General features: G+C 60.3%; 1 protein-coding gene across 1 annotated transcript; it reads right to left on the bottom strand.

Annotated features, from left to right (window-relative positions):
- Positions 1 to 72: 72 nt before the first annotated feature.
- On the bottom strand, positions 73 to 27,661 carry EPHA2 (EPH receptor A2). The gene is made up of 17 exons (XM_055332274.1): positions 27,523 to 27,661; positions 22,831 to 22,898; positions 20,211 to 20,880; positions 11,539 to 11,694; positions 11,101 to 11,433; positions 10,527 to 10,642; positions 9,721 to 9,874; positions 9,172 to 9,271; positions 8,614 to 8,669; positions 8,282 to 8,407; positions 7,999 to 8,184; positions 7,748 to 7,809; positions 7,458 to 7,667; positions 7,080 to 7,229; positions 6,216 to 6,409; positions 5,457 to 5,612; positions 73 to 1,029 (listed from the first exon to the last, which is right to left on the bottom strand). Exons 1-17 carry the CDS (start codon positions 27,605 to 27,607, stop codon positions 924 to 926), a joined length of 2,928 nt encoding a protein of 975 aa, XP_055188249.1. The 5' UTR covers positions 27,608 to 27,661; the 3' UTR covers positions 73 to 923.

The raw sequence follows: 27,661 nt of genomic DNA on the forward strand, positions 1-27,661 counted from the left end.
CTCTCCGCCCCCCACTTCCAACACATAAGGGCCCTCCAGCCCCGCTGCTCCACCAAAGACTCAAAACCATGATCAGATTGAACCATTTTCAGCTTTATTCCAGAGCAGAAATAAGTCATTTCCTAACAATAAATATAAAAAAAATAATAATAAATTAAGGTTCGAAAAAAATATCCAACGAAAACGAAATCAGTAACACTGACAGAGTAGTGAATGTTGCCTGAAGGGGAGGGAGGTCGGACGGACCGGCCCCCAGCCTGGGAATGTCCGACACAGGCCACCGTGTACCCCCAGCCCCGGCCGGGCCCCCTGCCACACACACATGCTCTCCACAAAGTACAAAATATATATTTTTTAAAAAAACCTCAACACAACCAAGCATCCTGCGAGGGCCCCGGGGAAGCGAGATTTGGCCCATTGGGGCCGAGGACAGGGCCTGGGGGGCTGAGGAAGGCACCAGAGGGACAGGGGAACCACTTTGGGTCTTGCCCAGCTGAGTTTGCTGGCTGTCCTCTTCTCACCTGTGGGTGAGGCTGGAGGTACCCTGTTCACGGGGCCACAGGCCAACCCCTCCACCTCCCGAGACGGCGAAGGGGTTTGGAAATGTCCTGTGTGTTTGTCCACATGTCTTGGCGGGGCTCCTGCCCCAGGGGATGCTGGGAACACGGCGGTGCCTGCTAAGTGCTTGGCGGACTGTCCTTTGTAGATGAAGAGGCCCCCGGCTTGGGGTCCCTGAGCGTCTCCCCGGTTTAGGCCAAGGTGTCGTCCAAGACGCTCGCCCCCCAGCAGAGGCCTCAGGGAGGCATCAATAAGGAGTAACTAGAAATAAATAAGGTCCCTGGTGGCCCAGTGCAGAGCTGGCAGGGAGGCCACCCTGTTTCTTCAAGTATTCTTGGCCAAGGGGGTTTGCAGCCTGCCGGGGTTCAGATGGGGATCCCCACTGTGTTCACCTGGTCCTTGAGTCCCAGCAGGCTGTAGGCGATGCGTTTCTGGTGGCCGGGCAGCCGCACCCCAATCCTCTTGATGTCGCTGTGGGTGAGAGAGAGGGGGGAGTTAGGGGCTGGCCGGGGAGAGGCGGGGAGGGGTGGGGGGCAGAGGCTTGGCAGGAGGAGCCACATCCCGAAAGCTTGCTGACATCGACAGTTAGGAAAGGAGAGAAGTGCCCAGGCTGTGATGTGAGAAGCTTCTCCCCTCCCCCGTGAAACCGGCACGACCGCCTGTGAAGCAGGTGCTCTTTTCCCCACTATTTTGCAGATTCGAGAACTTGAGGCTCAGAGAGGGGATGGGACTCGTCCAAAGTCACACAGCCAGGAGGTGGAGGGGCTGGAAATCGAAAGAGCTATGAACACACGCCTTCTCTCCCCCGGCCTGGGTCTGTCCTCACTGTCCCCAGCCAAGGCCTCCTCCCTGGGCAGCGCTGGTGCCATCACTGGGTGCAGGGGGGCGGGGTCAGGGACCCCCTAGGGGTGTTGCTCTCAGCTCTCCCTGCTAGGCCCCTTCCCAGACACTGCTCTATTCCACCCCGATTCCGAGCACCCACTGCTGACAACTGAGGAAGAACTCAGGACGCACTTTGCAGCGGGACCTCAAGGGTTAACGTTCTGCTCGAGTTCTTCTAGAGGGAGAGGCTGGCGGGTCACCAGGCAGGTGACCAGGTCACCCCGGAACTAACTAAGTAGGTGTTCTTCCTTTAGGATCCTCAATTTCCTCACCTGTAAAATGGGATGAGTGTCTAGCTGGAAGGTGGAGGGTGGGAGACCCCCGGACACGGGTGGCAGAGGCGGAAGGCAGCCTCCGTGCCGAATGGAAAGATGTGCCCAGGAGCCCAGAGCCCTCTCCTGCCCCCCTTCCCATGCCCCTCCATCCTCTTGTAAAACCACTTATGCTCCCAGGAGCCCTGGAGCAGGACGTTTATTGCTCACTCTGGGACTTTTCTCTACCACCACCCTCACCCACCAGCCCAAACCCATGAAAACACCCAGGTTTTTATGGGCCGTCTCCTGGCTGTAAATGAAACTAATTATACGGTGCGAGCTCCTGTTTGCAATTCCGGAGACATGACTTTCCCACAGGCTCTGGGAGCCCTCGGAGGAGAAACGCTGGGCAGGGAAGGGCAGACCCGGATGCGTAGGGAGGGGGGCTGGGGGGGGGGCTCCAGGAGGGGCTGATTGCTCCACTGCAGCAGGAAGGCCAGCAGTCGGACGGCAGGTAGAACTTCCTAAGCCATCGCCGTGGGCCAGTCCAACGGAAACAGCTGGGGCTGTCGAGGAAGCAGCGCCACTTCCCCTGCACCTGGAGGTCTCCGAGGGTGGCTCCCAGGGAAGCATTCACAGCACCGGGGAAGGAGGCGCTACTGAAAAGCAGGATCCTGGGCCTCGCTCCAGACTCACTGACCTTGAAGTTCTGGAGGTGGGGTAGGGAGTCTGCATCCTACTGGGTCCCAAAGACCCTGATGTGCAGCTTAAGATGCAGGGGGTTAAGTGAGTGCTAGGAGGGTGACAGCAGAGACCTGTCCTCTGGGCTCCAGGATGGGCCTGGTACATAGTAGGCCCTTTGAGGACTGTCTGCTGAAGGAATGAACGGCTGCTAGTGGACGTGGGGCCGCTGTGGGCCTGTCTCCCAGCCTGCTGTAGTTAGGCTGACAGGGTGGGGGCTGAGATTGCTCCTGAGACCCGTCTAGGAAGCAAAAGCTCTGGGCCGGGAAGCAAGAGGCCAAATTCTAGTCTGGGACATCATCAAAGCCTCGGCAGGTCCTGTCCTGCCTCTGGGCCTCAGTTTCTGTACATGGAAAACGGGAAGCTTTGCTTAGATGCTCCCGAGCCACCTACCCCAGCTCTGCTCTTTTTCAACACACACACAAAAAACCCCACCGCCTTCCCTGCCTCATTTGCTAACCTGGGAGGTGCACAAGATGAGACTCACAGGCCAGCCTGGTCCCTGTGGCCCTTGCAGCAGACCAGCCCAAGACTGTTCCTGAACCAGCCTCAGTTTCCCTCTTGTCACTCCCATCAATTCTCATCACGGGGTAGGAAGACACCTGACCGAGGCTACCTTTCCTCTGAGCACTCTCAGCGCAGGTCCCAGCCCTGGAAATTCAGAGGCCGCACGTCCCCAGCAAGCACCGCCTATGTGCTGGGCCCTGGGCACAAGGAGGGAGAGAGGCCTCCCGGAGCCTCACATGTCAATGCTTCACTGTCTCAGCAAACAGTGCATCAGCACCAAGCCTATGCTGAGGGTACGCAGTGACCATAGGGCCCAGCGGCCTGTGCCCCCCTCCCAGACACTGGACAGTGCCTTTGGCGGGATTGGGCATTTTTCTGGGCTACAACATCCACTGCTTCCTTAGTTCATCAAAAGACAATTAGAACCCTAGTCTAGCTAGAGACTCAAGCGACTCCGAAATAACGTGGTGAACGCTCAATGTGAGAAAATGTGGCCGTGGTGGGATGGCCCAGGGCCCACAGGGGAGTGAGCAGTGGGTCAGGGGCCAGGAAGAGCAGGGAGGGGACACTGAAGCCTAAACCTCAACCCCATAGGGAGAGTGCTTGAGTTCTGAGACCAGCTCACTGGCTCCCACTGGGACTCACGGCATGTGCAGACACAGCCTTTGGGGTAAAAAAGTGGTCTAAGATCCCCACTTGTTTCACTGATTTGAACTAAAGAAGGAGGCAGGGGTGGTGAGTCACGCAGGCCCCTGCTCTGAGCACCACCCAGTTGGTAGGAGGCGGAGGGAGCGTAGAATGACTTCCTGCCTTTATTCAGACCTTTCCAAACACAGAGCACATGCACACACACACACAGCCTCCGTCCATCCAAGACAGCCCTGTCCTTGCTCGTGGGAAAGGAATTGGCCAAACAGCACCCCGGGCTATTTCGGGAAGCTTCTAAGAACATGTGTTTCCTGTAAGCGCTTCTCCTTGCCCCTTGCTCTGCTCACCCACAAGAGTAGCTGTGCTGTCCCCACTGGGAGCCCCCAGAAGCGCAAAGAGGCTGCTCCTAGGTTCCCGGGCGAAAGGAAGGGGCCCAGGAACCCTGGCATTTGCCCACAGGCTGCAGGCTAAAAGCAAGGGGGCCGAGGAGAAGAGGACAGTGACATGGGTTAAGCCCCTACTAGGTACCAGGCATGTCACCTGCACTGCACCCATGCAATCTGCACAGCAGGGAAACAGGGAGCAAGCCTCAAGGACGGAACCTGATCTGAGCAAGGTCTCCCACTAGGAAGCGTCAGATGTGGGACCTGAAGCCAAGTGTGACTGCAGAGCCCGAGCCTGGAATCCTGCCGCTGGCTGGAGACAACAGATATCCTGGGACCCATCTCCTCTCTCCAGGCCTCCCTCTGGCCAGCTCCGTCCCTGTCTGACTCCCCGTCCCCTGGGATGGGCCACGGCCTGGCCCGAGAAGCTGTGACCAGCAATCAGAAGCCCAGCTCAGCGGTCTTCAGGGGCCCTGGAGAATGTTCCTGCTTAGGCCCAGCTCCCAGAACTTCTGTGACCCAGAACTGCGGGAAGCCCGGGTGGACCCCCTCCGTGTGATTCCCAAAACCTCCCAGCCCCCAGGGCCCATTCCAGCCCTGACCTTGGACCCTGTACATGCTGGGCTCTTGGGGCCTAACACTATTTTTAGAGGCACAAAAGGCTGAGAGGATAACGTCTTCTCCCTCCTGGGATGGGAAGAGGTGTCCGTGCCAAGGCCGTGCCGGGAAAGGTCCCCAATGTTGGAGGGGAGAGCAGAGCTCCCACAGGGCCGCCTGACTAAGGGCTGTACCCAGGGCTAGGGCCGGGGTAACTGGCACTTCTTGCCAGGCTGGACCACAGGGCTGAGAGTCAACCACGCGGGGAGAGGTGTCCGGGAGGGGATGGCCCAGGGCACTCTCTCCCGGGCAACGGCCTAGAAGTCCAAGGGCTCTGTCCATTTCTCTTCGGCACCCCGGAGAGGAACGCTGCCCCTAACCGCTGTGTGACCTCAAGCAGGCTACGTAACCTCTCAGTCTGTTTCTCCACTACTGACCTCCATGGTCCCCGAGCTCCGGGCCCTCACCGACCGACCAGGGCTGGAACCCCACTGGGCCTCTAGTGGCTATGGGACCCTGGGCAAGTCATTGCACTCCCCCCTCCTCCCATTTCTCACCTGACCACGGATATATGGACAAGGCCCACCTGCCAAGTTATCGTGAGGACGGATTCAAAGTGCTCAAGCACACAGCTGGCACACAGTTAGCCCACCACCAACACTGCTCTGATTATGACAATCACTATTATTTTCCCCTTCTGGAAAAAAAAAGATGCAGGAAGAGGGGGGAGCCAGGAGTGAGTGCCCAGGACGGCTGGCTGCTGGCCTGGCTCTGCCCTTCCTGTGAAGCCTCTCCCCACTAAAGAAAAGGAGAGAGAAAGAAGAAGAGGGGAGCAGTGGGTGGCCGAGGTGGCCTTGGAGGCAGGAGAAGGCCGGGCCAGACTCACTCGTTGGTCATCTGCACCACCTTCTCGATGGCAGTGTAGCCAGCCGCCAGGAAGTGCTCTGTGTACTGCTGCATCTTGATGGACTCAAGCCACTCGGACACCGTGCGGAAGGGCACCCCCTCGGAGCCACTGGTGCTGGGCAGCCGGATGGACACCCTGAAACAAGCATCACCCACCTGCAGGTGAGCGGCTGCAGCACCCAGCCTGCCCCGGGGGGGCCCCAGGCCTGCCGCTCCCCCTAACCACCCTGCACCTCAGTTTCCTTATGTGGGTAACAGGGGAGCCCAATCAGGTAGGCTTCAGGGAGACAGGCTGGCATGTCATGAGCACTCAGTGTTTACAGCTCCTGCGCCCCCCACGCCCCGCCCGCTCCCCCCTGGCAACACCACCACCGATAACCACAAAATAACAAAATGTTAAGATTCAGGTTCCTGGAGGCACAGCCCCAGCCTGGCTACCTGCCAGCACATAAAATACTTAATCGCCCTGTCTCAGCTTCCTCATCAACAAAAGGCAGATAATTACAGGACCCATCTCATCGGTCGTTTGAATGAGTTAAAACATGTTGGGTGCCGAGCGCAGCGCCCGGCGCGTTTCCCATGTATGCCGATTGCTGCTATAGGTTGGAGCCCCCGCCCCGGGCAAGCGAAGCCCACGTGTGGGTGCCCACCCCCACCCACTAGCCCCAGCTGGCCACCACACGGAAGCAGCTCGGGCGTGAAACCAGGGGCCACTGTGCACGGGGGCGACGGAACTAACCGGGGGTCAAAGTCAGCCAGGGTCTTGAGGGAGTCGGGAGCGCGGATGAGCTTGTCGAGGATGCTGACGATGTCGGCGAACTTGGGGCGGCGGGCGCGCTCCTGCTGCCAGCACTGCATCATAAGCTGGTAGATGGCGGAGGGGCAGTCCATGGGCGTGGGGAGCCGGAAGCCGTCGTTGATGGCTTTCATCACCTGGGGAGGCAGGATGGTCAGCACCGCCTGCACGGCCGCCAGACCCCCGCGGCCTCCCTGAGGAGGCCCTGGCCATGCAGGCGGGCAAGGAGGGCAGGGAACCCAGACACACGTGGGGACGAGCCTTCTTTCCGGAGTCCGATACACAAGCATCAGAGGTACAGAGGGCAAGTGCTAAGGAGCTGTCCCCGGAGTTCCATGGAGGAAGGGGCTCCTGACCCCGCTGTGTGCCCTGCAGCCAGCCTCCGTCCAGTCTGGGGACGTCTGTACCAGCCACTCCCTGCAGCCAGGGCCCTCCTCCCGCTCCATGTCTTCACCTGGCTACTTACTGCGCCTTAGTCTCCAGGCTGCGTGAAGCACCGGGCACCCACACTCACACACAGATGCATCTATCACACGCACATGTGCATGCACACCCAGGTGCATGCACGCAGGAATGCACGCCCCCTCCCCACTCCTTGTTTCCTTGTCCTTCCACTGACCTTAAGCAGACACTGGGTCTGGGGCCCAGCACAAGCCTGGCTCATAGGGGGCCCTCAACAGACATGTACTGAATGTACCAGATGAAGACTAGCCCCTCCAAACTCTCCTCTGCCCAGCCATCGGGGTATGGAAACGAGAGGGCTTCCGTTCAGGTCAGGAGAGGGCTGGGCAGGGTGACGGGGCCTACCTCATGGTTCGACAGCTCCCAGTAGGGCCGCTCGCCGTACGTCATCACCTCCCACATGACGATGCCATAGCTCCACACGTCGCTGGCTGAGGTGAACTTGCGATAGGAAATGGCCTCCGGGGCTGTCCAGCGGATCGGAATCTTGCCACCCTGCAGGGGACCCAGGCCCGGTCACTACTGTCCCTCTGGCCCACCCTAGGACGATCGCAGCCAGGCCAGATAGAGTCAGGGCCCCTCGTCCATGCTCCCTGGAGGTGTTCTCACCTGTGTGCCTGAGGTCCACACTCAGGTACGTAGGTGAGAGGACTTGGAGCAGCATGAAGGCCGCTTCACCCTCAACCCCTTCATCCGGGGGGAGACAGCTGCCCTAGCACTTACACTGGTGGTGTAGGTGGCCTCAGGGTCATCCTCCAGCACGCGGGACAGGCCGAAGTCCGACACCTTGCAGACCAGGTTGCTGTTGACGAGGATGTTGCGAGCGGCCAGGTCGCGGTGAACGTAGTTCATGTTGGCCAGGTACTTCATGCCGGCCGCGATGCCCCGCAGCATGCCCACCAGCTGCAGCACACTGAACTCGCCGTCCTTCTCCTGCCAGAGCACAGGCCCTCAGCCACCAGGGCACCCCGAGCAGGCCCAGGTTCCCCACCTACCCCAGCCCACATCCTCACCCGAAGGAACTTGTCCAGGGCCCCGTTCTCCATGTACTCGGTGATGATCATCATGGGTTTGTCTGCAGAGGGTGGGCACAGGTGTGAGGGGGTGGCCAGAGTTGTAGATGGGGGTGCAGGGAGCGGGGGGCTGGGGGGGGAACTGCTACGGACAGAGCCCCTGTTGGGTGGCCCTTCTTCACGCCCACTGCGGGTGGTCAGGCCCTGGGATGGGGTGGGTCTCCCGCCCCCACCCTGGTGCCCGTGCTCACATTTGGAGACGACACCCTCCAGGCGGATGATGTTGTGGTGGCTGAACTGGCCCATGATGCTGGCCTCGCTGAGGAAGTCCACCCGCTGCTTCTCGGTGTAGCCGGCTTTCAGTGTCTTGATGGCCACGGGCACCTCCTTCTTCCCCGACGCCTTCAGTGTTCCCTTATACACCTCCCCGAACTCTCCTGCGGGAAGACGAGGTGCGAGGAGCACCCAGTCAGCCTGGCCATCAGGCGCCCCCAACAAGTCCCAGGCCCCCTTGGGCGGGCGCACTGCACTCACCTGCCCCAATGACCTTCTGCCGCGTGACACAGGACGGGTGGATCTCAGTGGTGAACTTAAGCACAGCCTGGTTGGGGTCCTCATATGTGTGGGGGTCCACGTATGTCTTCAGGGGCTTCAGTTGCTCTGGACGAGAGGAGGAGGGGCAAGGTCACGGTTTGGGGGAGCCCCCTGTGAGGGGTCACCCAAGGGGAGGAGGAGGAGGAGGCCATGGGATCACTGAGCCCACCGCAGAGCCCTGGGAGCGCCCGGCTGTCCCCGTCTCCACCGCAGAGCTGGAGGGCAGAGCTGGGGGGCAGCCTGTGGGGTCGGAGGGGGGCGCTGAGTCTCACCTGACTTGGAGAAGTAAACGTCCTCCGAGGACTGGCGGGTCCGCAGGCTCTTCCTCCTGAGAGAACCCCACGGGGAACCCACGACATGGGGGAGGTCAGAGGCCTGCTCTGGCCATGAGCCTCCCGGCTCCCCACCTCCCTCTGGTCCTGAGCGGGGGCCTGGTGTGCCGGGGGCTCTGCTGAGCAGGCAGTGAGAGGCGGGGAGGAAATGAGCAAGCAGGGCTCGCTCCCGGGGCTCTACACCCCGTAATGGCCCCTTAAGTGGCCATAATGAGGGCTTTCCTCATTAGAGCTCCCAGCGCTTCGTGCCTGCGTGTCCAGAGGAAGTGTGGACGCAGCGTTACTAACGAGGGCACAGATGATGACCGCCACGTCCCGAGCCCCTGCGGCGTGCCAGGCGCTGTGCTGGGCACTTTACAGCCCGCTGCGTCCTCTCGGCCCCGGGGGGGCCGGGGTTAGATCACCAGCAGCCCCATTCTGCAGACAGGAAACCGACGGTCCCGCCCCGCTGTAGCCCACCTCGGCCCTCGGGGAGCCCAGGTGTGGGCTCCAACCAACCTGCGATGGATGAAGAGGCCGATTCCTGCCAGCACCAGAAGCAGGACGATGCCAACAGCCACACCGCCAATCACTGCCAAGTTGCCAGATGTTTCTGTGGCTGTCAGGGGAGACCGGCCGATGACAAGGGAGCCCCCCAACTCCAAAGACTGGCAATGTTCCCTTTGCATCCAAGGCCCACTTTAGGGACCCGAGACATGTGCGGGATGCTTTTACTTGTGACGGTTCACGAGAATATTTATTCCCATTTCACAGATGGTAAGTAGCAGGCCTTCCCTAGGGAATACGGTAGGTGCGGCCAGGTGCATGGGACACTTTCCATGACCCAGTCCGCCAGTGTCAGGCCCCATGTCCTTCCTTCTTGCAACACTGCCCTGAATGCATGTCCCTGGTCCCCCTCCCCCAGACTTGGGGCCAACCCCCACCGGGCTCTCCTAGGCCCTGGCTGACCAGGAAGGGGGCATTTTAAGTTCTCTGATCCATTTGCTCCTCCCAGATGTCCCAACTATTCTGTTTCAGGGCCTGCCCAGGCCCTGGTGCCCAACTCACACAACGTCTGGAACTCATGAATCTTGCTGCCGGCACCCTGGCCCTCCTGCGTCAGCGCCTGCACCTGGATCAGGTAGGTGGTATCCGGAGCCAGGTCGTCCAGGGTCACGGAGAAGCCCTCAGTGCGGCGCACGTTGTAGCTGTTGGAGTCCCCCTGTGGGTGAGGGCAGGGCATCAGCTGGGCCCACCAGAGGCTCCCCCAAGCCTGGTTTAGCAAGGCAACTCGCTTACATCAGCAAACTCGATGCTCTTCTCTCTCTTTTTTTTTAACATTTTATTTATTTATCAGAGAGAGAGAGAGAGAGAGAGAGAGAGAGAGCGTGTGTGAGAACACAAGCAGAGGGAGGGGCAGAGGGAGAAAACAGACTTCCTGCTGAGCGTGCAGCCCAACGTGGGGCTCCATCCCAGGACCCTGAGATCATGATCGAAGCCGGAACCAAGATTCAGACACTCAACCAACTGAGCCACCCAGGTGCCCCTGGATGCTCTTCTTATAGGTGAGGAGACTGAGGCTCAGGGAAATGAAGTGAGTCGCTCAAGGTACTGCCTGCAAATGCACGACCACCAGCAATGTCTGATCACCGAGACCCGGCTCTCTCCCCAACCCCGACTATCTCTTCTGGGGAGACTCCAGAACACTGTGTCTCCTCTCCCACAACTCTCTGCTGTGCTGGCCTGGGAGAGGTGACTCTCAGGAAGACCTCAGACCTCAGTGTCCTCATCTGCAGAACGCAGTAAGCATCTGTCTGTGACCAGCCAGCCCTCTGCTTGCCACCCAGCCAGGGCCAGCTCCGACCCCTTGTTACCTTCTTGCGGTAGGTGACCTCGTACTTCCACACACGGCTCTGCTGCGGTGGGGGGATGCTCCAGGAGACACTCAGCGAGGTGGTGGTGCGGCCCTCCAGCTTGACCTTTGGGGGCTCTGGTTGGGGGGGGCAGTAGGGGAGGGGTGTGAGGAGCCATGTCGGGGGTGGCTGGGGGTGGGTGGTGGGGTGAATGCCCCCGGACCCAGACCCAGTCCCGTCCACAGCCGGGGCTCCTCAGATCCCAAGCCCGCATCAGCACACAGCCGCAGGCCCTGGACCCCAAGGGCTGGCACATGTAGGGCACCCCGTGACTATTTATGAGTGCATAAATAATAAAAGTAAAACAACAGCTGACTCTTGCTCTATCCTCTCTGTGGACAGGCACCGTCCTAAGAGCCTTATATATAATTTATTGAATCCTCTGGATAGCCCTGTTATTACTCCAATTTTGTAGGTGAGGGCATTGAGAGAGGTCACAGAGCTCGGAAGTAACCCAGACTGATTTTCACCACCTGCTGCGGCCAAGCCCTGGGTGGCCATCGTCCCGAAGCCCCACCTGACCCCCCGCCCTCACCTGTCTGGTTGATGCTGACGCTGGCGGTGCGGAAGCTGCGGCTGGCCACCAGCTCCGACACCCCGTTGCGGGCCTCCACCGCAAAGGTGTAGTTCATGTGCGGCTCCAGGTCACTGACCGTCACGCTGGTGCGGGTCAGCGCGTGCGGCGGCTCGGAGTAGCGCACACTGGCCTCGCAGGGCCCGCACTCGCCCGACTCGGGCCAGCACTGCTCGCAGGTGACACTGTAGATAATGTCGTCCCGGCCCCCGCTGTCCTGGGGAGGCGTCCAGCGCAGCTCGACTTTGGCGCCCATCCCCACAGCCGTGAGGTAGTGCGGGGCGGAGGGCGGGCCTGCATGGAGGGCAGAAGGCAGAGCTCAGACCCGGGCAGCCTGACGTGTCATCCAGCACGCCGCGTCCACCCCAGCCACCCTCCCTGAGCCAAGGCAAAACTCACGAGTGCAGGGCATGGACAGCAGGTCCTGGGGGGCTCGGAAGTAGCCTTCCTCACAGTCACAGAAGGTGGCCCCCTCGGAGGACAGCACCGTGTGCATGGGGCACTCCAAACAGGGGCTTTCGGATGCCTCGGACTTGAAGAATCCAGGCGAGCAGGCTGGTGGACACAGGGACAGACGTCATTTTAACCCGAAGTTCCCACCCAAAGCGATTTTTCCAGTGGGACCTCGTCCCAGAACCCCACACAGGTTGCTAACCTCCTCTGGGCCCATTTTCTCATCCCTAAGGCATCTTGCGATGACAAAGTGCATGGCAAGCACCTAGCTCACTCTGGGCACCCAGGACGCGCCTCGCCCGTGCGCTCCAAACCTCTGCACGCTCCCCACCAGCTCTCGCAGGCAGGGCCACACCCGAGCCGGGCGTTCAAGGCTTACATCTCACCTCTCAGCTTCCCGAGAATCCTATCTCACACCTGGCTCGGCCCCAGATGGAGCCTGCTGCCCGCCTGCCTCATCCCCTTTAATTTGTGCAGACCAGCCTGATGGGTCCCCACCCAGGCTTCCAGCGGCCCAGGGCAGTAACTGCATCTTCCCCGCTGGCCTCTGTTGACCCACTGTCACCACCACCACAGCCCATCAGCCAGGCACACCCTCTCAGGATGCCACCCCTGCAGGTGTTCCCCCACCCCAGGACCCGACCGCCTTCCTGTTCCGGGGCTGGCCCACCAGGAAGCAGGAAAGGCCAGGCCCCCAGCATCATCAGTGGAGCTACTTCCAGGACAGGTCATTTCGGCCATTCAGGAGGGCAGCCAGGAAGCAGCTTTTCCTCCCCGGTGGAAGGTCCTGTCCTCGCCAGGATGACGAGGGGCTCAGGCACCTGACTCCAGAGGCTTCTTCCTCCCACCACCCTATCCTGCCCCTACCCCGAGCCCCTTCCTGGCTTCACAGGCAGGAAGCTGCCTAGACACGGGGCCCACCGTGCAGGGCTGCTCAGAGCTTGGACAGCTGCCAGAAGGGCCAAGGTGGGGTGGGATCACCCTAGGGACCTCTTCTACAACCCCACCATTACTGTACCCGCCTCCATCTCATTCTGTGGACACCAGCCTGAGACCCTCCAACCTCAGTGCCATGTTCATTGCTCTGTGACATGGACCCTGAGATGGACAGAGCCCCTGAACTCAGGGCGTGGGAGCGCATGACTATGTCTGCCATAAAGGGGTAGGCAAGAGCTAAGGAGGCTGAGGAGTCATAGCGGGGATATTTCAGCCGGGGCTTGGAGGCTGAGTAGGAGTTCGGCAGGGTGGAAAAGTTGGAAGGAGGAGGTAGGGGTGAGAAAGATCCACACAGAAAGTATGAGTGGCTTTCTGGGCATAAATGGGGGAAGCAGGAGGCAAGAAGGCCGAGAGGTTTTCAGGGATCAGACTGAGCAAGGCCTTTAATGTTAGGCCAAGGAAACAGGACTTTATCCAGGGGCAAAAACAGCCACTGATGGATTGATGCAGAGCCAATGGCACAGTCAGATCCACACTGTCAAGAAAATTCTCGGACAAAGTCTTCCTCCTTGGCCAGTTCCCTGTGTGAGTAGAGCTGGGGAGCAGGACTGGGGACGCCCCTCGCCCACCGTGAGTGAGCAGCCTGTCCTGCCACCACATCAAAACCTGAGCAGAGGGGCATCCGGGTGGCTCAGTCGGTTAAGCATCTGCTTTTGGCTCAGGTCTTGATCCTAGAGTCTTAGGATCAAGCCCCATGTGGGGGTCCTTGCTCAGTGGGGAGTCTGCTTCTCCCTCTGCTTCTGCTCCTCCTCCTACTCCTTCTCTCTCTTTTTCAAATAAATAAATAAAATGTTAAAAAAAAAAAAAAAAAACCTCAGCAGAGGCCCCAAGGGTGTTCGTCCAGGACAGAGGGGGCCTGGGACCCAACTCCTGCTCTGTGCAGTGACACAAACAGTGACTTCTGTGCAGCTCCCGGGCCACGTACCTCACACTCACTCAGTCCTCACAATGAGCCTGGCACACTTGGGCACTCTGCTTTCAAGGAGAGGAACCTGAGGCCCAGAGAGGCAAGACCACTTGTCCAAGGTCAATGAGCTCCTAAGACCCAAAACCCAAACCTAAACCCAGGAAGCCGGACTTTGAGTCCCTCTCCTCCCACAGGCATCTAGCTTTAGAACAAAGAAATCGGGATGCCTGGGTGGCTCAGTGGTTGAGCGTCTGCCTTCAGCCCAGGCCATGATCCCGGGGATCCGGGATCAAATCCTGCATCGGGCTCCCAGCAGGAAGCCAGCTTCTCCCTCTGCCTCTGCCTGTGTCTCTGCCTCTCTCTCTCTCTCTCTGTGTGTGTGTGTGTGTCTCTCTCATGAATTAATAAATAAAAATCTTGAAAAAAAGAGCAAAGAGAAATCAACATTCTAAAAGGAGCCTGAAGAGACCAGAGATGAGTCCTGACCCATTTCACCAGCCAGAAGATCCCAAGACTAATTTCAGAGCAGCTGGGGGGGCGGGTGTGTGTGTGTGTGTGGCACGTGTGTGGCACCTCCCGACATAGGTCTTCTCAAACGGGGCACACTATGGCCTCTTTGAGGAGAGAGTAGAATCAACCCCGGAACATCGACTGGGGAACCAAGTCTCCTATCGTACTTTAGCAATCCATGTGTATTTGTTTTAAGATTTTATTTTTCAGTAATCTCTGAACCCCGCGTGGGGCTCACACTCACAACCCGAGACCCACCGCCCAAGCCGGCCAGGCACCCCTCATGTACCCTGCATTCCTCCTTATATATATGTCACATTACAAAAGTAGCTCGCTCCTCCCCAAATCTTTGAATGAAAAGGAGACTCTGCAGAGCTGGGCCACTTGATCTTGGGATTTCAATTCCCCCCAGTGCCCTGACTTGTCGCTGGAGGGGCCGATACCCCAGGTAAGTGCTGGCTCCAGGTGTCCAGGCCCAGGGAGTCGGGGAGCTCAGGGGCCCCCAGAACCACCTTCCCTCCCGGGCCCTCAGGCTCAGGGGAGGGGACACAAGCCCCCACAGCTCGGGCTGGGTTCTACCGAAGGCCTTAGCCACCTGCAAACCCCCACGATGCCCCCGCGCCCCGCCACGTGGTTGCTCCCCAGCGCCCCCCTCCCAGTCCCATGCCAAGAGGAGGAAGGGGGGGAAGAGTCACGTTCCATTCTTTGGCCCCAGAGCCCGGGGGTGGCCTGACTGCTGCCGGCAGGAAAGAGGGAATTTGGAGAGATTTCCGCTGCGGATATGCCAGATAATACAGTGGAGAGGCGGCGGCAACAGGGCATGTGCCTGCCTGAAGAGAATGCGCTGCCCCCCCCCAACCCCACAACCACACGGGGCTGTCCCCGGGGCCCTGCTGGAGTGGGCCTGGCTCAGGGGCCCCGGAGTCCACGGGTAGGACACCAGCAAGCCCCCGTGTCTTCCTGACTTTGCCTGGCTGGATCTCCTGGCGTCCTGGGCACGTCGGGTGTTCACACACACCCAAACACACCAGCAAGCACAGAATACCCACGGCCCCTTAGCCGACCAGGGGACTCCTACGTATCCTTCAATACCCAGCTTGAGCTCCTCTCCGCAGCCCTCCCGGGCTGCCCAACTTCTGACCCTTTTCTGCCCCACCGGGGCATCTGTTACTCAATCTTCTGTTTACCAAATAGAAATGGAGCACTTCCTACGTGTCTGGCACCATCTAGGATATGATGGTGAGACTGATAAACACCGTCACTGCTTCGGGGGAATTCACAGCCTGGCTTTCATGCTCCCTTTGAAATTACTTCTGCTCCTATTAGAATCTTCTGTGAGAGCAGCGGCAGGTACAGAGTCTGATCTCTCTGTGGCCCATGGCCCGGCACAGGGTCCAGCACACAGTAGGGGTGCAGGTCACGTTGGTTGGCTAGGTGGACGGACAGGTGAATGACTGAATGAATGAATGAATGAATGTGTGAGTCGACGACTAAACCTAGCACGTGTGCATTAAACACTCGCCACAGAAGTGCCCTGGGACACCCTACAGGGACGGCGCCCCAGGATGTCCACCTGCCTGGCACAAGAGCCTGGCCCGGGCACACCTATGGAAGGCTTCTCTGGGCTGGGGTTCCCTGGCGGGCCCGGGCCACCCCAAGCAGGGGGGCAGGGGAATTGGGGCACGGCAGCTGCGCCCAGAGCTGCACCCCGGTTTTTCCAGTTCCCGATGCCCGCCTCTCAGGTGGCAGCGTGGAGTGACTTAGGGACACCCGCCCTCTGCAGTGACGCTAATCTAGCCCCGGGCAGAGCCCCTCCCCCCCAGGCCCAACCACCTCCCCAACTGGTCGTGGTGAGGTCACAGGGTCAAGAGATCACGGTGGCAATTCACCCGGGGCCAGTCACCTCCCCAAGCCAGGGGGGCAGAGCGTGGACTTTGTCTTGTGCCCTGACAGGCGGCAAATGGTGACCTGTAAGTCATCGACCCTGCCAATGAGGGCCACTGAGAGAGCCCCAGACCCGGGGGGCTTCTCTTCCCCAGCAGGCCCTGCGGCCCCATGTGGGGATGTCCCCGGGCCGCTAGCACCTTGCCCCCTTCACACACACCCTGGAGAATTATCTTCAGGCACATTCCTCCAGGGCCTGAGATAAGCGCCACTCCCCCCCAGCCTCGGCCTCCTGCTGTCTCCCCACCACCAGCCTTTTATCTTCTGTTTGCTTTCCCTTTGCCTCCTTCCTTCCGTTCTGGGGACCCACTTACCTCCGGTGAGGGCGGGAGGGGCCACCCCATGGGGCTGCCAGGGTGTGAATTTGCCCCCGGTGTGAACTGAGGCGGGGCAGGTAGGGCAGGGCCCAGACGTGGGGAGCTGCCATCCATCCACGGCTCCCCACCACGGGTCAGAGGACACCGGGTGGCACTCCCCAGGCAGGGACGCACCCAACAGTTAACAGCTCACAGAGCCCCCAGCCTGGGGACCAGTCACATCCTAAGCGGAGCTTCTGCCCACAGCTCCTGACACAGCCCGAGAGCCAACCTGCCCCAAGGCCACCTTAACCAGAGCCGTCCCCCGACCGGGCTGGGCCTGGGCCACCCAGGATCCCAGTACTGGAACCCTGCTTCTTGCCCCACATGGTGAGATCACCCAGTTAACAGCTTACCGGGGCAATCCGGGTTCTCAAGCTCTCAGTAGAAAGTCCCAGGATGGGACGCCTGGGTGGCTTAGAGGTTGAGTGCCTGCCTTCGGCCTGGGCCATGATCCTGAAGGCCCGGGATCAAGTCCCACATGGGGCTCGCTGCATGGAGCCTGCTTCTCTCTCTGCCTATGTCTCTGCCTCTCTCTCTCTCTCTCTCATGAATAAATAGATAAAATCTTTTTTTTAAAAAAAGTAAAGTCCCAGGAGATAGATTCTGATCACTAGGTTAGCAAGGGTCCAGTCTACCCGTTTCACAGGTGGGGTGAATGAGACCCAGAGGGGACTGGCCAAGGTCACACTGCTTATGGGGAGGACACCAGCCAGGGGCAGCTAGCTGGGGACAGCACACTGGCCCTCCTTGTGCCAGGCCCAAGCTCATTTGGTCACTGGTCACTGTTTCCTCTTGCTGGGCCTCAGATTCCTCATCTATAAAATGGACCTACCACCCTCAGCCTTTTGGGGTTTGTTTGCCTGAAGGAAACCACAAGAAATGCTCAGCCTGGTGCCTGGACTGGGGGTGTCCCTGTGAACTGGGGGACAGAGAAATTAGGAGACGTCCCCAGGGGGCTGGGCCCTTGAAGGAGCAGGAGCCTCCAAAGAGGGAATTCCCCACGGTACCCACTCCAGCGCCAGCCTCCCAGCTGCTGGGCCGAGCCTTTGGCCAAAGCCGCCGGCCACCTGCTCACCTGGCCGGCAGAGCCCATGGCCGAGGCGCCAGGCAGGGCCCCAGCAGCTCCGCCGCCGATGCCAGCACAGGAAGCAGAGACAAAGCCGCCCCGGGGGAGATGACGGTCAGCCTGAGCGACTCCACTGTCCCCCAGGCAGGGCCGGGGGTAGGGCGGGGGACTGGAGCGAAGCTGGCTCATTCCTGACATAGCTCGGAGAGCTCCCCGGGCAGCGTGCCCACCTGTCCGATCGCAGCACCTGAGCGGTGCCTCCCTTCTGCTGTCCATTTAACTCTTTCCTGAGAGCCAAGCTTCCTGGGGAAAGAACCCCAAAAAGCAGTGAACTCTGAAGATGACCCGGACCAAGTGCTCGGCGACCTCAGGGAATCCACACCCCTCTCTGGGTGCCATGTGTCATCAGTAAAAGCCCCAGTGGGAGGACCTGGGTCCTCGGCCCCGTGGAGGGGCGGGCGGGGAGGGCCGGCCCTGTACCTGCCTCCATCTCTCCCTCAGTGTGCTCAGTAAGGGCCCCCGATCACCCACCCTTCCGTCATCTGGGGGCTGCCCAGAGAGCTCGTGCCCCGTCCCCGGCCAGGAGCTGAGTCAGGGATTCCAAAGGAACTGGTCATTTCCCGCCCCGTTTCCTGACCCATCCTCCAGCCTGGGCGCCGCCGCATCTCCTGGATTCAAATCCCAGTGTGACCACACATCGCTGTGTGACTCCAGGCAAGTCTCCTCACCTCCCTGAGCCTCAGTCTCCCGTCCGTGCCTCGAAGACAGGTGGGCCCCGATTCAGCAAGCGTCCCCACAGAGCGCCCGCGGGGCTCCCGCCTGCCCGTGGAGAGCACCTGTCCGTAGGAGGTCCTGTTTTTCTCTCCACTGGCCTCGTGGTCGGGGGGCTGCTGCTGGGAATGTTGCAGGGAAAAAGAGCAGCCGGGCTGGGGCTTCCCAGCTACACCGAGGGCCCCTAAGAGCACAATGACGGGAATCTGGGTCGAGGGATCTCAAGGAGGAAAAAGCAGGGCAACAGGTGGCTGGCAGTTGAGAGGTTTCCACCAGTAAAGTCAAAGATTTTGGTCTTGGAAACGAGTCCTCCCAATCCGGGGTCTACCCAGCGCTTCACAGGCAAAGCACCCCCTGACCGCCTCTAGGGGAAGGAAGGCTGCTCCCCCCCTTCCTGGAGAGAGTCTCGCCCCCACCCTCACCCCCCTGCAACCCCAAGGTCCACTTATCTCTGCAGGGCCTGAATCACCAGCCTGTGGAAAGTTTTCAGCTGCCCCTCACCCCCCACCCCTGCATTCCTGTGTGAGGATGTCATGTGGGAGGAGCGTGCTCGACCCACTGGGCCGCCTCAGCCCCCCCCACCCCGCAGTCATTGTCTGAAACTGGGAGTGTGCACTGGAGGTCACCTAAAGCAGCGGCCTCCTCGGGAAGAGAGCTGGAAGGACAATGGGGTGGTAGGAAGGACCGGAGCAGGGACTACACCACAGGCCTACTCAGGAACCTCTCATCCAGGAGTTTATAGGCTGTGTTAAGCAAGGTTCTGAGGATTTGTTTGAGGAGCCAGATAGAGCCTATCAGAAAAGGCTTTCAGGCTCCTCTGACATTTCAACCTACTTCGTGTGTTGCAGGATCTATGTCTTGAAAAAACCAAGTAGAAAGCCTTCTTATTTGAGGCCAGAGATGAAGAGAAATTTACCCAAGATCACCCAGCTGCAGGGCTGAACCCCGATTTCTCAACACCCTGCTTATCTCAGCAAAGAAATTCCCAGAGAGAGAGCGAGAGAGAGAGGATGAGCTGGCCTTCCAACGGTTGGCCTGCATTCCACAGATGCCCTGCCCCACAGCCATTTCTAGAAAAAGTCACCCATTGAAAAAAATCCCCATTGCTGTAGGGATTTCCGCTGTCACAGGCCCTGGCTGTGCCAACCCACAGCCTCCTGATGTGAGCTCACTAAAGCCCAGGCCCCATCCCCAGACACAGTCCCAGAGAATCGGCCTCTATTTGTTATCAGTAGATTGGTCAGGGGAAGCTGAGTCGGTGGCCCTGGGGCAGGCCGGGCAGGGAGGACGGACCTTGCACCTGCCTTCCACTTTGACCTCAATGCAGACATTTTTCAAAAGCTGGTGGTTCATGTGCAGCCAGGGGATGTGAATCCCGGCTCTGGTTCCCCCACCGCCATGTACGAAAGGGCCGCCTGAGACCCAGAGAGATGAAGTGGCTTGCCCAAGGTCACGCAGTGAGTTAAGAGAGATGGAACGAGCCCCGGGGACTGTCCCATGTGTTCACAGGGCTGGTACACAGCAGATACCGAAGTTACATTTGCGGGATGAATCAAAAATAACAACCACACTTTAAAAGCACTTATGTGTCAGGCACTGACCTAAGCACTTCGCGAGCATTAGGTCATTTGATTATCATAACAACCCTATGAGATAGGAGCTGTGTTCATCTCCATTTCACAGATGAGGCAACCAGGCAACAGAGAGAGGTTAAGCAACTGGCCTAAAGTCACACAGCTACACGTAAAGCAGGGTTTTTTGGTTTTTTTTTTTTTTTTTTTTTTTTTTTTAAAGCAGGGGTTTGAACCCAGGCATTTTTGTCCTAGAACCCTTGCTCCTAACCTCCACGCCACACTATGCTTCAACACGCCCATTGTCAGTGAATGAGTGAATCCAACCATCAATGAGGAAACCGAAATCCAGGAAGGATCAGTGATTTCCACTAACAGCACCACCGCACGTCAGGGCCAGAGGCGGTCTTACCAAGATCCCAGCGCTGCCAGGCCCAACAGCAGAACCCGGGACCCCGGCCCCGCACCCCGGCCACGCCCGTACGGCCACTCACCCTGGCAGGCGTCCTCCACCTTCTCGTAGCCCGCCTGGCACAGGCACTGACCGATGGGCACCAGCCACTCGCCGTCCACCGCGCAGTGCATGCGGGGCTCCTCGCCCCCGGGCGGCACCACCGCGTGGTCCACACACGTGCCGGCCACGGTGGCCAGGGAGGGCGCGTCGGAGCCCGCGATGGTCTCGGGGAAGCGGGCCAGGCCCTGCAGCAGCTCGGGGCACTTCTTGTAGTAGACGCGGACGGAGAGGAGGGCCACGCAGGCGCCAATGTCCTGGAACGCCAGGTAGAAGCCCTTGCGGCTGAGCGGGCCCACGGAGCGCTCCTCCACGTTCAGCTTCACGTGGCGCGCCTCGAAGTCGCTGCTGACCGTGATCTCGTCGGGCGCGATGGTGTCGATCTTGGTGAACTGGCGCTTCTGGAAGTTAGTGCCGTAGTCCACGTCCGACTCGGCGTAGTAAAGGTTGAACGTCTCCTTGCAGGAGCTGGCGCCACCGGGGAAGCTGTTGCAGTCACGCACGGTGAACTTGAGCTCGATGAAGATCCGCTCGGCCTCGCCGCGGTACACCCAGTTGGTGCGAAGCCAGTTGTCCTGGTCGCCGGCCACCACGTTGCACACGGAGTACATGTAGATGGGCATGTCGTCCATGATGTTCTGCATCAGGTCCCACTGTGCGGGGGTGGGGGGGTGGGAAGGTGACAGGTCAGTGTGGGCAGGCAGGCCCAGGGAGGGGCTTCGGGTCACCCTCACACACTAAAAGTGGCTGAGCTATGACCTGTCCCTCTGGTGTCTCTGATCCCAGTGTCCGGGTACTGGACCTCTATATGGGACTGGGAGCCGGGGGAGTCTGGGGGATCTGTGTGACCTCGGGTGGATCACTTGAGCTCTTTGAGCCTCAAAGTCTGCATCTGTACGATGGGGACAAGATGTGCCTTGCAGAAGTGCCGTGAGGATCAGTGATAGAGTATCTACAAAATGCTAAGCACATTGCCTGGCATGGGTAAGACGAAGCAGCTCTCAGACAGGCGGCTGGTGTCATTAATAGTAGTATTTGCTGCATGTGTGTGCGCACAGATGGGGTGAGTGGCAGGGAAAGGGTTAAGTCAAAAAGAATGGATGAGGAGTGCTTGGGTGGCTCAGTTGGTTGGGTGTCTGCCTTCGGCTCAGGTCATGATCTCGGGGTCCTGGGATCAAGCCCTGAGTCAGGCTGTCTGCTCAGCAGAGAGCCTGCTTCTCCCTCTCCCTCTGCTGCTCCCCACACTTATACTCTCACATTCTCTCTCTCTTTCTCAAATAAATAAAATCTTAGAAAAAGAGAAGGAGTAGATGACTTCCCATTATTTAGATCCTGGCTTTAGAACAGATCAGCACACGTTCTTCGTTCTTCCCTCCTCAGAACATAGCTCAGTGTCCTCTGGGAAGACTCCCCAGGTTGGGCCAAGTACCCCCTTCTGGCCCCCACAGTCTCCACACCCCCTTTATCACAGCTCTAGGCACCTATGTGGTGACACCTACATCTGGCTCCCATACTAGATTCTGAGCTCGTTGCGGCAAGGACTGCATCGAATTCATTAATGCATCCCCAGGACCTACCTGGAACAGAGTGGGTGCTCAGGAAAGGATTTGTTGAATGAACAAATGAATGAGTGAATGAAAAAAAGCAGAGGGGCTGGGGTCAGAGGCCTGGGCTACACCATGTGACACTGGCCAAGGCTTTGCTCAAATGCCCTTGGGCCTGTGTCCCCCCCCCCCCCCCCCGCTCTGTATAATGAGTGGGTTGGATTAGGTGATTTGTGTTCCCTCCCAGCAGGATTCCAGGATCCTGGAGATCCACAGAGCTGTATCTCAGGCCCTCACGGGGCTAAGGTGACCAGGGACAAGGAGCTGACTCACGCAGATCTGGCCAGCAGTGAGAACTGCCCCAAGGAGCCCCCTGGAAACATACTTCTCCCCGGCGCAGGGCCCCAGGACAAACTCAGCAAGGGTCCATTATACAGAGGGGAAAATCAAGACCCAGAGAGCAGCAGTATCTTCCCCAAGGTCATGCAAAGCTGGGAAAAGAATCCCAGTGTCTTGCCCAGCAGTCCTGGTGACAGCCAGGCAGGGCAGGCGTGGATGACTTGGGTGGGGCTGAGGAAAACAAACTCAGCCCCCAGCAGGAGGGGGAAGTAACAGCTGGGGGAAGGGGAGAAGGCAGAGGGGCCCAGCAGGAAGAACCTGGATCCGGTTTCCTGGGGCTATGGGGACCTGGGAACCCCTGTTCCGGCTCTCCTTTACCCTTCACCCTCTGGGCTGCAGCCCTGAAGACAGGGAGCCTTTAATTCTTTCCTCCCAAGAGGTAGATGGAGGAAACCAGAGGGGGTTGCTCTGAGCATTGGCCCGCTGGGGCGCCCGTGGGCCCTGCTCTGCGGGGGCCTCCAGCTGTCTCCCCAGCCCTGTCCGCCTCCCCCTTCCCCACCTCTCAGCCCCCAGCCAACCTGGTCTGGGGTGGCAGACTGAGCTGGTGTGGGAGGCAGGAGTTTGGTCCCTGGCTGAGCTGTTCAGATTCAGGCTGGCCCCATCCTCCCTGGGTCTCAGTTTCCCCATCCCCATGCCCCCCGCTTGACCATGAAGGCTTACCCCTTTGCCATATGGGTGCGTGAGCCAGCCGAGTTCCCCTTTAGCTGCAGCAAAGTCCAGCAGTACAACTGGAAGAGACAGGAGGGCCAGTGAGCTTGGGGGCATCTCCAGGACTCAGGCCATGGAAGGAAAGGTGACAGTCCCCCAGCAGCCCCAAGAGGCCATGACGACGGTTTCCTCAGCTTTCAGAGACCCCACTATACGGGGTCACTGTATCCCAAAGACCTGTCCCCAAAGACCTGTCCCTCAACGGATAGGGAAACAGGGAGGGATGGGCCCTAGTCAAAACCACACGAACCGCTGGGTAAGAACCAGGCCCCCTGTCTCCCAGGCCACCAGCTCCACCATGCAGCCCCCCTCGGTCAGCCCCCAGCTGGGCAGAGCAGGACAGAGCTCAGCCCAGCAGGGGGACAGCAGCTGGCCAGAGCTGGGGCGGGCAGGGCTGGTAAGTGACACCGCGCCCGCCCCGTCTGCTTCCGGAAACAAGGCCCCTCAGCAGCACTTCACACATGCACGTGGGCCTCGGGGGCACTCGTCCCTGCTCCTGCCACAGCCCCCCCAGCATGAAACACCCCCCACCCCACCCGGGCCACGTAGCACACACATAGGCGGCACACGTATGTCCATACGTGTCTCCTGGCACTCCAAGAAGAGAGGACTGTTAACAGGTGGGAACAGCTCGAGGGAGGAGAGGGGGGATGACGAGTGGGGGGTTTTCTGGAAACTGATCTTCCCACCACAAAAGCCACAGAGCAGGCAGGATAAAGCTCGGAACCCATAGGGGCCTCAGGAGGGGCCCAAAGATACACACAGCTGGAGAGGTTCCCTCCCTGGGAAAGTCACTCCCACTGCCCTGTCCTTCACACCCTGGCTACTGCTCTGCCAGGGGTGCCTGGGGGAAGAGTTGGAAACCTTTAGAGGGGACTTCCAGCCCCAGAGGGATCATGTACCGGGACCGTACTGTCCCCAGAGAGGCATCTGGAGCCTGATGGAGGGACACACTGCCAGCACCTTCCCTAGACCTAGTCCTGCCCTTGGGTAAATCCCATCGGTTCACCCCTGGCTCTCCGCCAGGCTCAGTGGCTGTAGCCAAGACCTAAGACCCAAGATCCTGGGTAGTGTCCCTCCTCCATTTCCAAGTAGAGTCCAGGTAGCTGCCCATAGGTGGCACCCTCCCTAGAGAGAAAGCTGCTGCGGGCACTGTGGGAGCTCAGGCAGGGAACCTATATGAGGTTGTACCCCCACCCCCACCCCTTCAGAGGGTAATACCCTCAGGTGGAGGCGGAGGGGACCAAGCACTCCCTTCCTTGGACTCAGGAGCATGAGGAATATGGCATATGAGGAAGAAGCAGCATTCCTCAAGACCAGGACTTGGAAGAATGACTCTAAAGGTGGACCTGGGCAGGCAGCGAGCAGAGATGGGCCTGACTGAGGGGCAGGGATGGAGGGGGCTGAGAGAGAAGTCTTAGGAACCCGCTCCTGGAGTTAGGATGGCCTACTCCCCTGGGCTGAAGGCCCCCAGGCCTGATGTGAGGCATTGCCACCGCTGCTGACCTGTGCCAAATCTCAAATCTCTCTCGAGGAAGGGCCCTGCAGCCCAGACCGGGAAGAGGAAATCCGATGTGGCACCTGTCCCAAGGCTATGGGGATGGGGAGGGTGGCTGGAGCCGGTAGGGTAGGGGCACAGATTTGTTCGGACATGCCCGGAGCCCAGGCTTGGAAAACTCACTAACCCCACTAGCAAATGGAATGTTCTGGCTACAAAGGAAACAATCTGGGGGTTCCTGGCTCCAGCTGAGTGGGCAGGAGGACGATGGTGAGTGTGCCCCTCGGTTCCTGTACATGTCCCTCCCCGACCCTTCCCAGACTGGTAGGAAGCTGCAGTCTGCACCCCTGAGGGAGGGGGCTCGTGGCTCCCAGGCTCTGAAGAGTTAACCGGCCCAGAGGGATCCCACCACCCCAGCCAGAGCACATTCCCCCTCCCAGCCCCAGGCCTGGCTTTACAAGTATCACGGGGCTCAATCTGAGAAGAAAAGAAGCCTTCACACAGGAAGGAGCCTCCCCAGGGGGCTTCCAGCCACAGCCCCCTCCCTGGAAATTCCCTAGAAGCGATCACCAGGAACAGGAGCCCAGCCCTGTGTGGCTCTCTCTCCCTGAGCTCTTCCAGGGACAGAGGGCTCTGGTTCCCTGGAAGGGGTGGGGACCTGGGAGCCACTTGGCTGCCCCTAGAACCTTCACTGAGAGGCCCTGGCTAGTCAGGGCCCATCCAGGAGCCCTCAATCCCTCTCACCACCCCCAGCAGACCTCCCTCTCTGATTTCTCCGCCTTCGTTCCATCATCAATGTCATAAGGCTTTCTTTACTCAAACACGACACTATCTGGAGTCACCTCCCTGCTCCCCGCTTCCCACTTTAACCAAATCCAGCTAATTCCTAAAGAAAGGAGTAAGGCAAGGGGCTCTGTGGGGAAAAAAGGGAACAGCGGGGAACCTGGACTCTTCTTACAGAACCAAGCCAAGGACTTTCCAGGGCCCGAGCACACTCCAGCCCCCCTCCCATCAGCCACCTCCTCAGCGCCACTGCATCCGTGCCCAGCTATTCTGATTCCTAGGAAAATCAGCCACGAAACCACAATGGGCTCCAGCAGCTCTAGAAGCCAGACACCCAGGCCTGGCCCTCTGTGCAAAGAAAGGGCCCTGCCTGGCAAGGGCTTAGCCGGGGCCTCCCTCAGTTTCCCCATTTGCAAAAGGAGGACAGATTCAGTGGCTGCTGAGAATCCAACAGGCTCCATCTGGGTCTCCGAATCCAGACTCTACCCACAAGGAGGGGGCGAAAAAGGAGAAGGGAAGTGAGCAGAGCCTGGGTTATGGGGTGGAAGGGGCCTGTGTCTCCTTTTCTCTGCCCACACCCCCCCCCCATCTACTCCCAGGCAGATTTACCACATTTGGCCTGAAAACCAACGAACAGAACCCACCAGCAGCTGCCAGCTGGGCCGCCACCACCAGCACCAGCACCAGCACCACCACCACCGTAGGCATACCTGGGGAGTGGTTCACAGGGGCTCTTGGAACCTAAGCAAAAATGTTCCCCCACCCCAGGACTCTCCAAACACACCCTTTCCCTCCTCAATACTGTGGAGGGGGAGGGCGCTGCGACTCCGTCAGGCTGGGGAGGGCACAGTATGGGGCACAAGGACCAGGCAGCTCCAGGCTTCCAGGCCAGGAGGCCGGGGCTGCTGCACACCCGCTCAGCGGCTCAGTAGCGTGGGTCCTGTCTAATCCCCTCACCCCCAGGACAGCCTTCCAGAAAGGCCTGTAGAGATTCCAGCTGTCTCTCCCCTTCCCTCGAAGCCCAGTCCCCCAGGAAGGGGGAGGACCACAAGCTGGAGGGTGGGGAGGGGAAAGAAAGGAGTATTGCAGATGGCAGCAATCCCTGCCGCCCACTCCTGCAAGTTGGGACCGGGAGCCCTGACCCATCCAGGAACTCGGACAGGATGCGCCCCCCACCTCCACCTCCAAGAGCTCCAGCTCTGGCCTCTTTTCCTCCCAACTTGGAAAAAGCAAAACCTCCCACCCCTTTTTGGGAGGCAGAGAAAGAAAGCAAGGCTCAAGGAAACTTCTCACCGGCCCGGGTTTCCTCTGCACTTCCCCCTGCTGGAGCCTGCGGAAGCCGCGCTCGGCCCAGGCCCACGGGGAGAACTTGCTCTCACTGCTGGAACCCGAAGCCCGGAAGGTCCTCGGCCGAGGGCAGGAGCCCCCATCCTCTCCGCGCCCCCGGCCCAGGGCGGCGCCCCCGCTCACGCACCTGCCCCGCCCAGGGCAGAGTCTGCGGGCCCCTCGCCCTGCGCCCTGCGCCCTGCGCCGCTGGCTCGGGTGATTCAGCCCCCCACCCCCGGATGCCCGGACTCCGCGGTGGCCCTGGGGTGACGGCTCCACACCTTGAGAGACCGCGCCCCCACCTGCCGCATTTCCTCGTTCTGAGTCACCCCTTGCTCAGAACGCTCGACTTTGGGACTTCCTGTCCGCACTCGCGGCCCTCGAACCTGACCCCTGCGCCTGACCCCCGAGCCTGGCAACGCCGACTGGGAAGGCTGGGAGGCTGTGCGTGGGCAGGTTGGCCCGAAACTCGCCCCCCCACACCCCCTCCATACTCTCCTGCCCCGGCTGGAGGCAAAGGGGGGCGTGGAGAGCATCTCAGGGCGCACGGGCTTCCCCAGGGGGCTCCCCGCCCGCCCCAGGGCCCCCTCCCCGCAAATGAGGGGCCTCCGTAGGAGTGCTTCCCCGCACACTCGGAGCGCGCGCTGCTGAGGACGGATCGCCAAAGGCCCTCGGCCGCCGCGTTGTCCAAGGGACCCCCGCGCCCCCCGTCGGGACGCGCGCCCCTGAAGCCGCCGCCGGGGGCCACGACCGCGTGGCGGGCGCCGCGGCCCCTTCTCTGCGGCCTCCGAGCCCGGCCGCGGCCGCTCAGTCCCCGGAGGCCCCGTGACCCCGGGGCGGGGGGTCCCCGATGCGCCGCGGAGGCAGCGCGCGCGCCCTCCCCTCCCGACCCGCGCACCCCGCCCAGCGCCCCGGGGCTCTTCCCAAGTTGCGCGCGCGCCCCGCGGGGCTCCGGGTGCGGGTCGCGGTGCCCGGGTCGGGGTGCCCGGGTCGGGGTGCCGCGGTCGGGCGGCGGCGGCCCCGGCTCGCACACTCACCTTCCTTGCCCTGCGCCGCGGCGGCCGAGGCCAGCACGCAGCCCCACAGCAGGGCCAGGCAGGCGCGGGGCCCCGGCCGCTCCATGCCGCCCCCGCTGCCCGCCGCCGGCTCCGCGCCCCGCTGCTCCGCGCCCCGCTG

Source organism: Nyctereutes procyonoides, unplaced genomic scaffold (genome assembly GCF_905146905.1).
Source record: "Nyctereutes procyonoides isolate TBG_1078 unplaced genomic scaffold, NYPRO_anot_genome, whole genome shotgun sequence".
Taxonomy (NCBI): domain Eukaryota; kingdom Metazoa; phylum Chordata; class Mammalia; order Carnivora; family Canidae; genus Nyctereutes; species Nyctereutes procyonoides.